General features: G+C 37.4%; 1 protein-coding gene across 1 annotated transcript; it reads left to right on the top strand.

The window, feature by feature from the left end:
- The first annotated feature begins 970 nt into the window (after positions 1–970).
- Positions 971–12,669, top strand: LOC139731163 (betaine--homocysteine S-methyltransferase 1-like). Its single transcript, XM_071642047.1, has 8 exons — positions 971–1,100; positions 6,431–6,621; positions 7,535–7,729; positions 8,495–8,606; positions 10,127–10,315; positions 10,596–10,603; positions 11,594–11,675; positions 12,383–12,669. The coding sequence occupies exons 1-8, from the start codon at positions 1,085–1,087 to the stop codon at positions 12,667–12,669; spliced, it is 1,080 nt and encodes a 359-aa protein (XP_071498148.1). The 5' UTR covers positions 971–1,084.
- Positions 12,670–18,174: the final 5,505 nt, after the last annotated feature.

Below are 18,174 nucleotides of genomic sequence, written 5' to 3'. Positions count from 1 at the left end.
TAGGCATCAATAATTGTTGTCATCACAAACAAGATAACAGTCATTACTAAGACACATCAAAGATGATAATGAAGACAATACATGTAGACACAAATCGGAGGACTTTCATTGATTCAAAATATAAAATGGTTGAAGAATTGAAGAGTGCAGACTATACGAACAAAAAGCACAAGGACGTTGTGGTACAATACATCTGACAAATTTTCTTTGAGTATACTTTGTACACTCCGAGCAACAGAGTATAAAAATGCCCACTTACACGGCGGCACGTAAATCTTTCTCATTCTAAACATCTTTTAGCAGAAAGTCTTGCAGAATAATTTATATTCGTATTCTTCTTTTTTTTTTCGTGGTTACTTCTCGTTTGTTTGTTAACTCCGATCGCGGAATATGGCAACAAAAGGAAGCAAGTGTCCTTGTGGTCTCATTTCAATAATAAAACGCCTGCATGGCACGCGTTGATACTGGCAACCCAATATTGTATTTAGAGCTTTTGCCATGATAGAGGATAACAGTGGTGCCTGGCAAGGGTAATGACGAGAGGGTTTGTCATGATGCCAACAATGTCAGCTCATATCCAAATAAGATAAGCATGATAATGACTTTTCATTCCGAGCCATAATGTGTATACGTATCGTCAACGTATTTTCCTCCCGTTTGATCCATGAACTTATATCCCTGCGTACTACAGGTCAAAGTCAGTTTATCGTGTTTTTGCCGACTCAGCATTTTTTTCTTCTCGTTACGGGTTCTATGATTGTACTTCTGTTTTAACAATGATAACAACAAAAAGAGGGTGCGATGCCAGGGGGTAAAAAATATGTACCTAGCGCGGACAAAGTCACTGTTTGTAATACTGGCTTTGACCGGTTTACGTTCATATGTTTGCTCTTGCAAAATTTTTGTTTATCTTTTGATCTGTCGTATAAAACAAGATTTCTTATACCGTTGTTTCTCAGACTTGAACGTTGTTGAAAAGCGAACTGTGTACCTCAAGAAAATCAAGCAAAGCAGTCGGACGTGCCGCCAAAAACTTCTAAAACTGCATATCATCTTTTTGGGCTGAAAAGTATTAGTCACCGAAATGTCAGCGTCAAAAGGTAATTTTCTTGTTTTCTTGTCTTGTTCTACTCTCTTTATCTTAATAACAGTGATGGGTTTTAGTCGTCTGTGGATGTTAGGAAGCAAACCAGACAGGAATGCCCACGGGATACATTTACATGCAATTATAGATAAGTATGTGTGCGTGTGCGTGTGTGTCAGTGTGTGTGTGTATGTGTGTATGTTCTTTGTCAATTAGGAATGTATGTTAACATAATATGGAGATGCATGAATAACCATGGTTGACTGCGCATGTGGAAGGGTTATGTTAACAATCATGTTATCCTTATATTTTCATAGGTTATAACCATACCGAGTTGTAACTCTCGTTGACGCACAATCATGTTGTGCATTTCAGCGATGGTGAAGGTGTACATGCAGTGCATTTTCCAATCAGTACTTATTGTAATCTACGAATTTGCCGATTTTCCATTCTTTTATTTCATTTCCAAAATCACGAAACATATACATACACAGCGTGACACAAATCAGTATAATAATGTGATAAGTAATGTGTAAACAAACAGTGAGTTCTGTAATTGTAAACGGTTTAATAACAGAACAATTTGAAATACAGAGAGGGATCCGACAAGGTTGCCCGTTATCGGCCCTTTTGTTTGTGATTGCGGTTGAGTTTCTTGCTAATAAGATACGTAAAAATGATGATAAAAAAAGGTGTATGTTTTCGGGATTGTAACTGTCAGTTTGAGTTGAAGTTATTACAGTATGCAGATGATACAACATTTTTTGTTGCCGACTCTATGTCTTTAAAAGTTATTTTAAAAGAATTAGATGTGTTTGGAAAAGTGGCAGGAACGAAAATAAATAAAGATAAAACTGCTTTGTTATGGATTGGTCAGGTAGAAAATAGATGGAATCTGTCAGATGTAGGATTAACATGGACAGAAGATGGTATACGATACCTTGGGGTTTTTTTTATTTCACGAAATGAGAAGATCACATGTCAAGCAAACTGGGAAAATGAGCTGGAAAAAAATGTAACGCCTCCTAGATAATTGGAGGAAAAGAAGTTTGACCTTTATGGGGAGAGTGATATGAGTGAAAAGTTTGGTAGTTAATCAAATAGTACATTTGCTTATGTTTGATTCAGTTCCTGTCATGATTATGAAAAGTTTGAATATGATGTTTTTTAAATTTGTAAGGCAAAGTCGGGTAGAAAAAGTAAGAAGGCGTGATGTTATCAAAAATTATATAAATGGCGGATTAAAAATGGACGTGGAAAAGCTGGTGTTAAGTTTCAGGTTAAGGTGGATAGGGAGGATGGTTGATGACACGACAGCCATGTGGAAAACCCTGGCTCATTATTGGTTTAACCGTTTTGGAGGTTAAGATTTGTTATTGAATTGTGATTTTCAAGAGTATGATGTTACGTCCATTTTTGGTAAAAATATGCCTTCGTTTTATATTGAAATAATGCGCGCCTGGTCATTGATAGACAAAGAAATATCGGGAAAGAAACCCCCTGTTGAAAAGAACGTTTTATGGCACAATTAAACTATTGTTTTCAAAAAGAAACCTCTGTTTTACAAAGAATGGTTTGAGAGTGGTATTATCCGATTAGAAGATATTTTGTTGGGAGGGAGATACAAAACGGTGGAAGAACTCATGTCATTGTTGAAATTTAGAAATAGTAAAAGAAGGGCAACTTTTGATTATTCGAAACTGCGGGAGGCTATACCGAAAATATGGTTGACTCAACTATCTTCATTAATTCAACTATATTTCATTAATATGTACCCCACATTTAGAAGCTGGAAAAAATGTAAAGAGATTATGTGATGTAACATCGAAGTATTTTTATAATCAATTTATTAAGCAAGAAGGAGTATACACCAGGTGTTGTTTTTTCTGGGAAAGCGTACTAGGGATGAAGATAATTTGGAATTATTGTTTTGTACGTAGTTTAGTCAAAGTAAAAGATAATAAGTTGAAAGAATTTAATTTCAAAGTGTCATTGCAGTGAAGATAAATTTGTTTAAGTGGAAAATAAGTAATAATTTCAAGTGTGATGTTTGTCAGCTAGATGAGGATATAACACATGCTTTTATTACATGCAAACTGAACAGAAGTTTTTGGAATTATATTTCTTGGTTAATTCAGCAAGTTTTTCATGTTTCTGTTGACATTAATATTACATTTTTGTTAAAGAGCGACGAAGAAGAGGAAGTAGATGATTTTATGAATATAGCTCTTTGATGTATTCATAAATTCATAGTACTGCGTAATTACACAGGTGTTGATAATAGAGAACGTAGACTGCGATATATGTTTCTATCGGAATTACGGAAAAGACTTGAAGTAAACAAAACACGTTGTGGCAGACCTTTGTTTAATCTTCCAAATGATTTATTTGATTATGTTTGAATTTCTCTCTAATTTATGCATGTAAACGAAAATTTTGATGTTATCTTTGTTGTTTGAAATATGAATAAATGTTATTTGAAAGAAAAAATGTGATACGGAAAACCCTGTGAACTTAGGTAGAAATAAAAAGGAATGTCTGTGGTATGTAGTTTTTTCAATGTCTGAATGCCAGAGACCTGTGGAAGTGTAATACAAAGTGATTCAAAAAGAAATCAACTGACAAAATGATGATGGTTCATCTGATTCAGACGATAGATGAGAAGGTTTTAGAATCGTGTACTATTTTGCATGCTTTCAGAAAAGAGGAGTTACCATGGTTACGACAAATGAACACTAGAGATCGATTGTTATAAATCGCATAAGACTCTTTCCTTCGAGCAAAACTTTCGCTAAATTTTCCTTCTGGTGACATGTCAATGAAAAATAATCTTGTGTCCTTCGCAACGAAACTTTGCCGTGTTCGAAATAGAATAACCTCAGGGTTGAATATAACTTTTATATCTTTCGATTACGACTCTGCTGTCTTGTTTTCTCACGAAGATACAAATATAGTTCTTGAGATTCTCAACTAACTAATTTTATTTAACAAATAAAGACAGAATAAACTGACCAGAAAGAATATAATTTATTACTCTAAAAATGAGCAAAGAGAATGAGATTCCATCCCGATGGAATCCCATTTTCTTTGCTCATTTTTCCACTAATAAATTATATTCTTTCTGGTCAGTTTATTCTGTCTTTATTTGTTACATACTCAAAAAGCTGCATCACTTCGGTGATCCCTCGCATTTATCCCTAAGTTGAATTATCCTTCGGGTTTATGCCAGGTTTAAGTGTGTGCGTGTGTGTCACACACAAGCACACTGCTATAGCTTCTGACCATCCGAGCATTGAGAATTTAGGGTTTCTGGGACGAACACTGCACTAAGGCTTTCTATAATTTTATCTAAGTGACTAGATTCAAGCCATCAGGCTACTAAGTATTCTGGAATAGAATAAATACTTTAAATGTTTGTTTTTTCGGTTACTCCTTACCTAACCTCCTCTGTCAAATTGTATATTAATGACATGTACGCTCCACGTTTTTTATGTTTGATATTATCTCTTAAATCGGAACACTCACCTTATCAATGTTACTCAATTTATTTCAAGAAATGCAAATTATTAAAAAAACTAGAAATGTCGCTATGGCGACTGATGCCTCCGCCATAATGCATGATTCTCCCAATAGGTGTATAGTACAATGTCTTCACAATGCGTGATGACAGTTTCACAAAACTGGCAAAATATTGAAATGACAGGTTTGTCAGAAACATCTTGAATGTTCACTTTCCTTGAACTAGGTTTGCTATAATTGTCTAAGAGTGCAGGTACAAGTATTGGGGAAATTGAGGATTTTTACTTGACTCCTGACCGACCCTTCCATAAGTTTATGCATTGAGTAATTTTCATGGTATGAAGAAAAAGTATAATTACAGCATAAAATAGATTTTTTTTTTTGCATTTAAACCTGGTCTTTGACCCTTTACATATGACCTTTGACCTCCTGACTGAAAATTTCAAGAGAATATCCATTAGGTAATACATGTATATATTAAGTTTTAAAAATAATAATTTTGAGGAGCTGACCTTGACCTTTTGACCCCTGACTATTGACCCATGACCCCTAAATTCCTTAGATAATCCCTGCCAGTCAGTACATGCGTATGTACCAAGTTCCATGAAGATACATTAAACCATTTGCGAGAAAAGTGAAATTGTAACATTTTAACCTGACCTTTGACCTTTTGACCTTTGACCTTATGATATGGAACTCTCTCTGGAGAATCTCTAGGCAGTAGTTCATGTCTACACTAAGTTTCAAGAAAATACCTTCTGGCATTGCATAAATATGGGGGAAATAGCAACATTTTTAGCATTTGACCTTGACCTATTGACCTTTGACCTCTTGTCAATGTCACTAAGATCTACTTAACTAATTGCCCCATCATACATCATCCCTGGACCAAGTATGGTGAAAGCTGCTTCATCCAGTTGTGAGTTATCACGTAAACAGATACATTTTAGGATTTGACCTTGATCTTTAACCTTTGACCTCGGTCCAATTTCACTAAAAATTTAATCAAGTAATTGTCCCATCATACATCATCCTCGGACAAAGTTTGGTGAAATTTACTTGATCCAGTCTTGAGTTATCGCGTAAACGGATACAATTTCATGATTTCACCTTGACCTATGACCTTTGACCTTCGGCCGATTTCACCCAAAATATAATCAAGTAATTATTGCCTCATCATACTTTATACTTGGACCAAGTTTGGTGAAATTCCAATCAATATTACTCAAGTTATCGCGTAAACGAATGCGGACGGATGGACGGACGGACGGATGGACGGACGGATGGACGGACGGATGGACGGACAACCCGAAAACATAATGCCTCCGGCACCACTTCGTGGCGGAGGCATAAAAAAAACTTGAAAACTAACAATGATTCACTCTATCACCTCACTTAGAATACGGAAGAAGCTGAACCAGGATCAATAGTACAGTACAATTGTACATGGGGGTTTCACAATTCTATTACTATTGCTGGAACTGTAGACCTAGACGTATGTCAAGAACGTAATCAATTTAGTGCAAAAACTTGATAAATAAAATGAAATGAAGTCTGATTTTGATAAGCATTATATCATTCTCTCTGTCAGGGTTGGTTCCGTTAATTGGAGTCAGTTAGCTCATGGTGTGTTGTGCAAACAGCATCATTCTATTTACTTCGTGGCTGCATCTCTACTATAGAAATGAATACAGGCGATCATAATCACACGCATAACTTAACTTGAACAAAAAAGATGAAAGTTAAGAAAATGCTGTAATACACATGTTTGAATTATGAATGACAAGAAAGAAAACAAATTCATATTGCTCAACATTCTAACTGCAGGATTGATGGAACGGATCCGGAACGGGGAAACCGTTATCTGCGCGGAGGGATATCTCTTTGCTTTCGAGCGCCAGGGCTACCTGAAGGCAGGTCCCTTTGTGCCCGAAGTCGTGGTTGACCATCCCGATCTGGTCAGGCAGATGTACAAAGACTTTGTCAGGGCCGGAAGTGACGTTGTGCAAGCATTCACGGTAAGATATTGGCATGGTTAAGATAAATCTGGATAATTATTATAAATAGGGTTTATAGTTATTTTATATGTGTGTATCTTTATAATGTGTGTTTGTGTGCAGGTGTAAATGCTACATTTTTGCTCTCATGTTCTCATGAGCAATGGCTGTTATTCACAACTCTTAATCTTCTAAAATTTGGTATGAAAATGGATTGGAATATAACCAGTAAACGTCTGTCCTTCTCTTTCGGTCTAAATTGGCAAATTAAAGCTCACATGAAGTGTTTGTGAAGCAACTCCTGATAATTCAACAGCATTTTTAAGAAGACATAATGATTAACTAGAAAAGTTGTTTTTTTCTTTCTGTGATATTGGTTCCCTCAGTATGAACTTATCATTCAAATAACATCTTTGAGAAAAAGAGTTTAATTCTAAAAGGCGCTAAATCCATTAAAAAAAATTATGGATTTAGCGCCTTTGGAAGCAATAAGCTCGTCAATTAATGGTCCACAGTTCTTGTCGAATACTTTCAGTTGAGTAGTTGATAAAGATATTTGTAGCATTTGCCGTAACTCAGTTCTAGAAAAGGCTATGAATTTGGCGGCACGTTTAACTTGTTTTAAACTATTTAGGTTTCCCTTTTGTCATGAATATGCATTTGTACAAAGTGGATGTGGCCTGTTCGGCACACGTTTGAAAAAAGATGGATCGAGACTGGGACGATGCCGTTATAGGCGAGGGAAGAATAGTTGTTTTGTTACTTTAAGTTTGATTTCCTTGTGGTGGTGATTTGTTTTGTTGTCAGAAGGTGTGACATGTTGTTGTGCCACCAGTATTTCCCTCCCTTCCGTAATACTTCCAAGATTCTATAGGTTTCCGTTCGAGCTGCAGATGTTTTATCGAAGTCTGTTTTCTTTCTGCGACATTTGTAGTACTATGGCAATCGCTCCAAGATGAGGCTGATCGGACGCGAGGACGATGTCGAAAAGCAGAATCGCCGCGCCCTCCAGATCGCCCGCGAGGTCGCCGACGAAACCGGAACGCTGATGTGTGGCGATATCTCCAACACATACGTCTACAAACCTGACGACGAGAAACTCATCGCTGAAACGAAAGCACTGTTCAAGGTACGTGGAACAAATTCGTGGACGCGGGAAGGTGACTTACCTGGGACAGCAGTGTTGACAAGGACATTTTCATGACGAGCTAATCAAAGATCTTTTGACATTGATAAAGAGCAATCAAAAAAGTTTGGCGGTATCTAATGAACCACGTTCACCACACTTCACTCTACTGGCAAGAGCGCGCGGGAAAGACAAAGAGTTCATGACGTGCACAAGAAAGCACATGAAAACAAAATGTATTTGCCAAAGACAAAAAGCAGTCAGAAAGTCACTTCAATGATATAGCCCTAAAAAGAGCAGGACTTTGAACCATTCGTTCATTTGGTGCCAGTTTTGCGGATACTGACATGTTTGTACTTTACCTACAACTTGCATTTGCAACACAAGAACCTCCACCCTGTTAAAGAGTTAACGTTTTGATTGTTCATCAAGGGGGCATTTCATGAAGCGTTTTGATTGTCGGATTTTTTTTTCTTACAAACTCTTATTAGCTACTGAAATCCTTGCATCTGATTTGCTGAGAGGAAATTTGTCCGACAAATTTGTCTGACGAAAATACAATTCTCCCAGCTAGTGCGACTGAAAAGACCCGAATGATGGGTGCAACTATCCATAATAATGTCTTGACACAGATTAGTCCCCATTACTGATTTTTTTTTTTTTTTTTTTTGCTTCTGGTAAACAAAGAAAAATATAATTACTAACGACCTAAATCCATCTCTCTTTATACGTATATCTCTGTATTTCTCTCTTTTTTTCTCCTTAAAGGAACAAGTCGAGTGGGCTGTGGAGGAGGGAGCTGACTTTATCGTCGGAGAAACATTCGGTCATTTCGGGGAAGCTCTTCTGGGACTCCAAGCTATCAAGGAATATGGCAAAGGTTTGTATGTGCGTCTTTTGTCTTTTTCTAATTCTTTCACCATCTCTCTTTCTCTCTTTCCTTGTTTTTTTCTTTCTGTCCCTCCTTTTCCTCTATTTCTGTTCAATCACACAAAACCACAGGTCCACATAATATATCTTTTTTATTAACTTTCGAACTATGTATGTATGACATGTACACTGAAACAAAGAAACATTGTTTGAAAAAAATATTACAGTATCATTTCACACAACACTCACAAGTATCTATAGTTGAACAACAGTATTACTGATGTGAAAAACTTTACCCTAGGCTAAACTAGGCTAAAGGCTGGCGTTCTTTAGATAACATAAGAGTCTTTAGGTCGTGTTATCAGTCAATCTATTATTTGCTATCGCATGGCTTTATACACACAATTTGTGACTAAACACTGGCAGAGTCAGTTTTGAATGAAAGAGTCTTTGAAGCTCGGCTCCTGAAGTGTCTTTCCTGTTTGTGAAGCACCATAAATATTTCCCATTTCTTTTTATCAATATCATCTTCTAATATCAGGACTACTCTCGTCCCGTCTTTTCAAGATGACTCTCAATCTTTAACCTAAAATCTTATCTCTTAAAATTCTCAACCTCTCATCCTTGCTGGAAAGAACACAGTGTCCAACAGTGTATAATCTCTTCACACTGTTAAATTCGAGCGTTTTAACAATGTGAACACATTGTGAGTCATCAATTCACAGTGTGATACAGGACATTACCATGTGAACACTCTATGAAAACCAAAGCACAGTGTGAAATAATCGCCACACTGTTACATTCGAGCGTTTTCATAATAGTCGGCTACTATTGCGACCCCACTATGAACACACTGTGAACACACTGTGGAACACAGTGTTCTTTCAGTAGCGATATGCATTTACTATTCTTTTGTGTCATGAATATAACTCTCATATCACAGTCAACTTTGGTAAGTCGAATCCAAAGGGAGGGAAAATAATCCTTTGACTTTCTCACTAGAATAAATACGTGTTTATATCTAACTTGGGCAGAACGTCTCTTCGAATAAACTGATGTTTGTACTTGTACTTGTATATCACTGTCTTGAATAATGTTGTAGCTATATCACATTTTGATTCCGGCACTACTGTTAATTTTCGATCCAATTAATTCTATAGAATAAATACGTGTTCACATCTAGAACTTGGGCAGAATGTCTCTTCAAATAAACTGATGTTAGTTTGCACTTGTATATCACTGTCTTGAATAATATTGTAGCTGTATCACATTTTGATTCCGGCACAACTGTTAATTTTCGATCCATATTAAAGAAATACCGTGTGTTTGCTTGCGGATAGATATTTTATAAATAGGCCTACTGTAATAGGACCTTACAGTCTGAGATGATGTGAATTATAACGAAGTTTAATTGACAATTACTTTACAATTCAGTGATTCCTTTCCATCCCCATGAAAAAGAAGTACTCTTCAAATTTGGGTCAATATTCTCCAGAATAGTGCTGATAAATTTACTCATCTTTTTCGCAGGTGTCCCGGCTGTGATCACTCTCGGTATCCACCTGAATAAGAACGACGAGGGGAAAGCGTGCACGATGGACGGGGTGGAGTTCAACGATGCCCTGCGACGCCTCGTGGCAGCAGGGGCGGATGTGGTCGGCTTCAACTGCTTCCGGGGACCAAAGTCTATGATGCCGATGCTACAGAGCGCCGCCAACGGTGACATTGGGGTCGGTATTATGAGTCTTGCTGCTGTATATTTAATTCTGGAGAGAGCAGGAAAACATGAAAATTATCAGGTTGATATGAACTACAAGTTCCATACGGCTGGCTAGGATGAACTGCTTTACATCTTTGGTTGTTTATGCCATTCCAATATATATTCTGTTTATTGTATTATGTGTCTTATAATGATGTCACTTGATTTTTTTTCGGGGACTAAGTAATACAAGTTCAGTTATTGATTTAGTTTCCCCCGCTTTGGTTCTTTTACTCCAAGTGTTGCAAGTGATGTTACTTGTACATGTATTATTGCTTCAATTATTTTGGGGCAAAAAATGGGCAAAATACCATTTTACAGTGATAATTGTAATAATCATTGTAACTTAGTTATGTTTGTTTCATACTTTTGTGAACTCAAAGTGGAAATGAATACAAATCAAAATTAAATCACACCAAATCCACTCAAAACTGTTTTTTTCCAACTCGGAGACCAGACAGTCCGTCCTTGAAAGCCAGAGTGAATATTATTATAGATGTACCTGTATTTGAATTGAATTGAATTGAATTGATTTTTTAAACTTTAATATTATGTGGCAACACCAATGAGCCTACGTTGAGCCTACTTTTGAGAGAGGAAATCCTTCTTTCTCCAAAAAGTGACTCTGCTGATATTGTGATCATAATCACTACTATTATTAATCATCACTCTTGTGGAAGAACACTGGTTGGAAAGTTTTAGAAGTCCTGGATTCAATATTTAACTTTCTCCCACGAGTTTGGTGTAAATGGTGTCTCCTTATTGATCCTGTACGTAGTGCAATTTGAACCGCAGACTTTAAAGGTCATGTTTACCTATGGGAGCAGTGATTAAAAAGAAATATTCAAGATATCACTTTTGATGCATATGTGTAGGTCATTTGTATCACAAAACATCCTACCATATAACATTTTTGCAATAAAGCCTAAAACATAAGGAGATATCACTATTTTTCTTATCAAACCATAACTGTAGACTGTTTAGTCTGGAAACATTTTATTATAACTATTCTTCACATTTTGTATATATTTAACCTTTTATACTGGTTCAAATTTTTACATTGGTTGTTTCTATCCCTAACTCACCTTTTAGAACTATTTTGAAGCACTAATGCTTGGTTTTTGTTTTATCTGCAAATGGTATATATGCCATAAAGAGTATAGAAACTTACAAAGGCAACACGTCGTTCTCTCATAATTGTTATCTTTGTCCTCTGACCTTCGACCTCCCACCATCAGGCACCACTGGCTGCTCTACCCGTGCCCTACCGGACGAGCGAAGAGGAACCAACTTTCCTGGTCCTTACTGATCCCACCTCGGGTAAACGAGCAAATTAAAATCATGTTATGACCATATACGGAACCTAGACAGTACATGATGTGCGACGAACCAAGTGCTCAATTTTTAATTTCGGCAAAGATAGCACAATTTTATAATTTCGCGCCTTACACAAAAATACAATTACGTTCATATGCAAACAATAACTCCGCAGTACTTGAATTTTTTGCCTTTTCAACGGGCGTTGACCACAACTTTGACCGAATAAGTTATAAAGTCTGATGTATAGTGAGGTTTTCGAAGTGGAAAATCAATGCCCGGTGAGGATTTTTTTTTTTGTTTTTGGTAAGAATGTACGTGATCAGAATTTGGCATATCATGATATGCTGGATTTCGTTTCAAGCATGAGGATATTTGATAAAGATTCTACGTGCATGCTTGGTTTTGAGACTAACACGACTCTTTCTTGTTATCACATGACAGTTTGAATTTCCGTAACTTTCTCATTTCAATTCCGATTGTGATTACATTCCTGACTATTCTATCGGTCCTTTTTCACTGTGTGTATTGAACTCACCGTAAACAATAGAGTCGCGCTGATACAAAATGTGAAATAAAACACCCCCTCAGAAAATGATAAGAAGAAAAGAATTGTGAGTAAAGAGTCTCTCCGTAAAGTTCCCAAATGAACTATGTATTTGTGTTTAATGGAGAAAGCGTGTTTTCCATCTTTTCATGTCTCACCACAGGAGAACGATGCTTCCCTGTAAATCTGGATATTCATTTGTGTGCTCGCACCGACATCGAAACATTCGCCCGTCAGTGCGCCGAGTTGAAGATCTCCTACGTCGGACTGTGCTGCGGCAACTCGCCCCACTACACTCGTACTCTGGCCGAGACGTTGGGTAGGGTGACTGAGGCTTCCAAGTACTCCCCTGATATGTCACTCCACGGAATGTTTGGCTCCAATCAGCAGAAGTTGAATTCCTACTACCTCGACAGGAAATCCATCGGACTCACTAAGACGAACGAGTAATAGAAAAGAAAGCAACTTATACTACTAGCTATATCATTGGTATATAGCGACAGGATGCCCAAACAATGCACTAATGAATTGATATATACATAATGTTTGCCTGAATATATGAAGGCGTCCCGGGAATTCATCTTTTTCTGAAACAATCAAAAACATGTTTCATGGGTTTTTGACTACCCATTGCTTTCCATGGCTGAAGCTATCCCCTATATGCTAGCGAATTTGACAGTGTGACTTCCAACTTCAATTACTATTTCATCTATAGATATTCATTGTCTTTTTGTTCTGTTTTTTTTTTTTAAGTTGACTTCTGCGGGAATTCAAAGACTTGAAGCCAAATAGATTGTGGGGCAAGGCCTACTCTGCAGAATTGTAAGAATTTCTTCCTGCCTTCGTCCAAAATATCGCACTTATTAACTGACTGTTTCCCTTACACGTAACTCGCAACGGTATTCAATGTTTCTGCTTAGATTAGATATTGGTACCCCTAACTTCAAAGAACACTCAGTCTCTTAATTATACAGTGGATATGAATTATCACGAAATGCGAAAAAAAACCAAACAAACACATTGATACCTATAAATACACGCGTATGTTATGCACATAATATCGGGAGATTGAAATCATGGCTGCCTAATAGGAAAGGATCAAATCCTTGGAGCACTGGAGGCCAATTAATCGAGGTGGTGGAGTGCAATTCTGCATATTATTTTCTTCTGCTGCTGCTGTGTCTGATGACGTCATACTCTATACGACATAATTTTTTTATAGTTACGGATGAGCAAAACATAAAAACTCTTCTAGACATCATTATCAGCGTATTACATCGCGTTTGTGTGAGAGGACCGGAGGTTCGATATTCGCACCCTCTTTCAACCTCCCTTGTGTTATGAATACGTATGTAGAACGATAAAACCCTTTGGTGTAATGGCTCAAGAGTTATCGAATGCATGCAACGTACGAACGTGCATGCAGATCTAAATGTTTATGTCGATGTGTGTATATATGTAAGTTTCCTAATGATTGTGGTGTATTGCTTGCAAATTGTGAAAAGAATAAAGTGTCACAAACTCTTCAGAATGTGAAATAATGTCTGCATCGGTTAGTGATGAATTGGTGATTCTTTCTAATATACTTTGATATCGTCGCTATGATCTAGCAGTGGCCCGAGCCATTTTGCTGCATGACAGTTGATGCCTGTGTTGTAGAAGACAATTGTACTTAAATTGGAAAATATGAAATTCTGATGTTAATATGGGGTGATCGTTCGTTATTCCAAAGGTTTGTTAATCCGAAAATAAAATAAGTTTCGTTATTTCAAATGTTCGTTTATCCAAAAACCAACAATTCCGTATACCTATAGATGTTCGTAGATCCGAACATTTGTGGCGTCTTCCGAAGGTTCCGAAAATGAATTCAGGTACATAATTCTGAAGATCCATTAATCTTAAAATGAAAAGAAGGTGCTTAATATAACGGACCATTGGAATTACGAACCGTATTTCGTTTTCGGATCAACGATCCATCGGAATATAATAACGAATCCTTATTTCATTTTCGGATCAACGAACTTTCGGTTTAACGAATGCTACCTTCATATCTATCTGATGAAGTTTATTCAACAACTAGCTGGCTACGATATTTATATATCATATATATATATATATATATATATATATATATATGTCTGTGTGTGTGTATGTGTGTGCGTTGTGTGTGTGTGTGTGTGTTTGTGCAATAATCATGAGTAACCCTGCAAAGTTTCCCAAGGCCTTGGTATGATCGAAAAATTGTTCGTGGATGAGAAACAGCATAAAAGAAACTCAGGAAATTCGAAGGTGACCCTACTAGAAAGAACACAGTATCCCACAGTGTGTTCACAGTGTGCTCGCATAGTCGACTATGTGAAAACGCTCGAATTTAACAGTGTGAAGAGATTTCACACTGTGGTGTGGTTTTCACAGAATGTTCACATACTGATGTTTGTTTCACACTGTGAATTGATGACTCACATCGTTAAAACGCTCGAATTTAACCGTGTGAAGGGATTTCACACTGTGTACACACTGTGTTGTACACACTGTGTTTCTCACACTGTGGAACACTGTTCTTTCTAGCAGGGGATGCTGAGAGAGAATGAGAACGAAAGAGATTCACTTGGCAGGAATATCATCAAGTCCTGCTTTTGGAAGACTTCATTAAGCAAAAACAGCAAGCTCACCCTCCGTTCAACTCTCGTTGGACAGACACCTTACAGTGCAATTAACAGTATAGGACCCTTAGAGCTGCATCAGCTCTATGATAGGACCCAACATAAACGTGTGGCCAGCGGGACTTGAGTAATTAACACACACATGGAGTAGGTGGGATAAATAAGAGCTTTATACGGAGATGTCATTCAAAACACAACCAACCATCCAAACAAACAAATAAAACAGAGAACCTGAGGATAACCTCCTCACCCCTAAGGTAAGTCACGGCGAAGCCCACTTCAGTTTAATGACAATCAAAGTTTACAACACGAGTGGTCCCAGATAATGAGAACACAATCATCACCAAATACTATGGTTATGCTCCAAAGGTTATCAGCAATGTTTACAACTATTCGCGGAACGTGAACAAATAAGTATAGTTACAACAAAAAGAAGTTCAGACACCGTATCAAAACAGAATACACGAATAAAGAACTTTTTATATCCCCGGTGTTCATAATCCAAAAATGGAGAGGCTGTTTTGAATCAATGTAAGCTGTGTGCAAATTCCCGTCGAAATAATTGCCGCACAGATTTGCAACACAATGTTGGCGCCCTCGCGTCGATCCCATTTGAATCAATCTCGAACGCTAATCTATGGAATCCACTCCACTACACGAAGCACAACGAGCAAGCAGCACTTGGCAATGGATGCTGTGTTCACTCTCAATATTGTGGGAGAACGAAATACTATACTATTGCAATATCGCATACTTCTCTCTACTATTATTAATGGGCCTGGTTCTACCATGTAAATCAATCCTTTACATAGCATTTAAGCGAAACTAGTAACACTTTGCAGGCATTTTGGTTTGCATTCTCTGGAATATTGCAAAGGTTACACCTGTGGCTTAAGGCAAGTGTTTTTTTATTTATTTATTTATTTTTTTTTGCATTGAATACTTCTTATACGAGTGAGCTTAATAAAATACCCAGGCAGGACTTCATCAGTCAGAAGATGATTCAGGAGTCCTATTGTTGCAAGGCAATGGAAGTTTATAGATCTTTGGGGGCAATGGGGGGGGGGGGGTGGAGGAGATGCTAATGGGTATTGATACGCAACGTTCAACATGGCGGAGACTTTTCGAAATAATTGGTACTAATGGTAGCATGCTAAAGTATTTATTTATTCATTTATTGAATCATATCTATACAGGATTAAAAACGATCAGCTAAAAGCTGTTTAACATCAAAGTCCTGTGTAAAACAATGCAATTTCCTGCACAGGGGATACTGTAAAAAAGACAACATAAAAAAACAATAAAAACATTTTCCCACAGATTTAGGACAAAAGGACTGCCGGACCAGGATACAAATGCAAAATTCTTTTAAAAATGCTGAGTTTTTAGAGTAGGCCTATATGCTGCCCACTATTCACACCAATCAAAATCAATACACACAAGACTCAAACACGCAGTTTTCAGCAACCCCATACAGCATCAGGCACTAAGTCAAACCCACAGTTCAGACACTGCACACTCACACACACACACACGCACACACACGCACACACACACATTTACACACAAACGCACACTATCACAGACACACGCACACGCACACACACACGCTTACACACAATACACACTCGAGCACACACTCGTACCACATGCAGTGATACAACACAAGATCACATACGCAAATATACTCACACAGACACATGCACACATACATAATACACATTTTAGAAACACACGCAATATACAGCAATACGACACTGGCGTTGGGCATTATACATGTACATGAACGTGTCAAAATATGCGACACACCCACCTACATTTCGATACAGAGATGAAATATGGTAGGTGACTGGTAAAAAATGACAGTCCGGCAGTAACATCATCGTAACAATAACAATCAATCAATGAAAAGAATAAAACCATACATAATGAAATTTCTAAGTATCTTGAAACCTTGCAATCACATGGCTCGGGTTTGAGTCCCAGAGAGTCTAGTAAGTTTAAAGGCATTATTTACCATTCGCAGATGAAACAAAAACCCAGCTTTAAGGCTTCAAAATATATTTCTAAGATGTGAGTTAGGAATAGAAACAACCAATGTAAAAATGTTAATCAATGTAATCGGTGTTAAGTATTGTTAAATATACAAAATGTGAACAATAGTTATAATGAAACTGTTTATAGAGTAAACCGTCTACAGTTGTGGTTTACTGAGAAAAATAGTGATATGTCCTTGTATTGTGCGCTTTATTGCAAAATCTTCATATGGTAGGATGTTTTGTGATACAACTGACCTACACATATGCAAATGTGACAACTCAAACACTGCTCCAAATGGTAAACAATACTTTTAAATTACTGAGTGTTTTCAGGCCAGTAAGAGGCAAAACACCTTGTCCCACCGGAGCGCCGCGGCGCCGATAGGACCATGGACCTACGGTTTGTTTGTTTGTTTGTTTTTTCAAGTGTCAATTTGACTTTTATTCATCTGATAAGGACAGTTCGTCAAATACAATACAAACTATATGCACAAATGATATAAAAAAAAAACAAACAAAGCACACTTCCGACATGTTTGTTAATTTACAGATCAGCAGTTGCGATCTTAACAAATTTTCATTTGTAGAGGGAGACAAACTGAAGAAACTCGAACCCAAAGCACTTTTTGTCATGGTAACAAAAAAGTAAGTCGTCATAACGACGAAAAAGAGTGTTCCACTAAAAAAACTAAGTTTGTATATGCAGACGTGGAACACTGGAATGAAAACAACGTTGTGGAGGTTAGGACATATGAAATGGAGGTGCTGTCTGTGAGAAAGTCAAAACTCATGCACGTAAAAGAATTCGCTTCTCTCCTGGCAATGAGCAGAGTGGAAAACTGGTGAATGGTGTGTCCTAAGTACACACTGAAGGAAGGGGGATTTCGACACCGTCCTTGTTCGCCCCGTGTCCGGGACGTCCGGGACTACGTGTGTAGCAACAGTCAGGAAGCGGCACGCAAACCAGACAAATGGCGCCATACGATCTACGGAAGTGTTCAAAATATGTTTTATCAATTGGCTGAGCTAGAAAAGGGAATGTTCGAGAATGATGTCGTGGCCTCCAGGGTCTGCAGAAATGTTGTTTAACGTTTTAATCGCTTGCTCAGCATTTCCTTATTATGTCCTTGGCAAGGGGCCATGTAGGTTCAATAACAAAGAATACAAAGTTCAAAATTTATTTTCATTTCCATCAAGTAAACAGAGAAGAGTATAGACAATGTACAAGCAGAACATAATATTTGAAACAACTG

The sequence above is a fragment of the Diadema antillarum genome, unplaced genomic scaffold (assembly GCF_040938485.1).
Source record: "Diadema antillarum isolate AM-2024a unplaced genomic scaffold, OU_Dant_1.0 scf00000022, whole genome shotgun sequence".
In the NCBI taxonomy this organism is placed as follows: Eukaryota; Metazoa; Echinodermata; class Echinoidea; order Diadematoida; family Diadematidae; genus Diadema; species Diadema antillarum.
The sequence above is the reverse complement of the archived record's forward strand: the minus strand, read 5'-3'. Positions and strand labels throughout refer to the sequence as shown.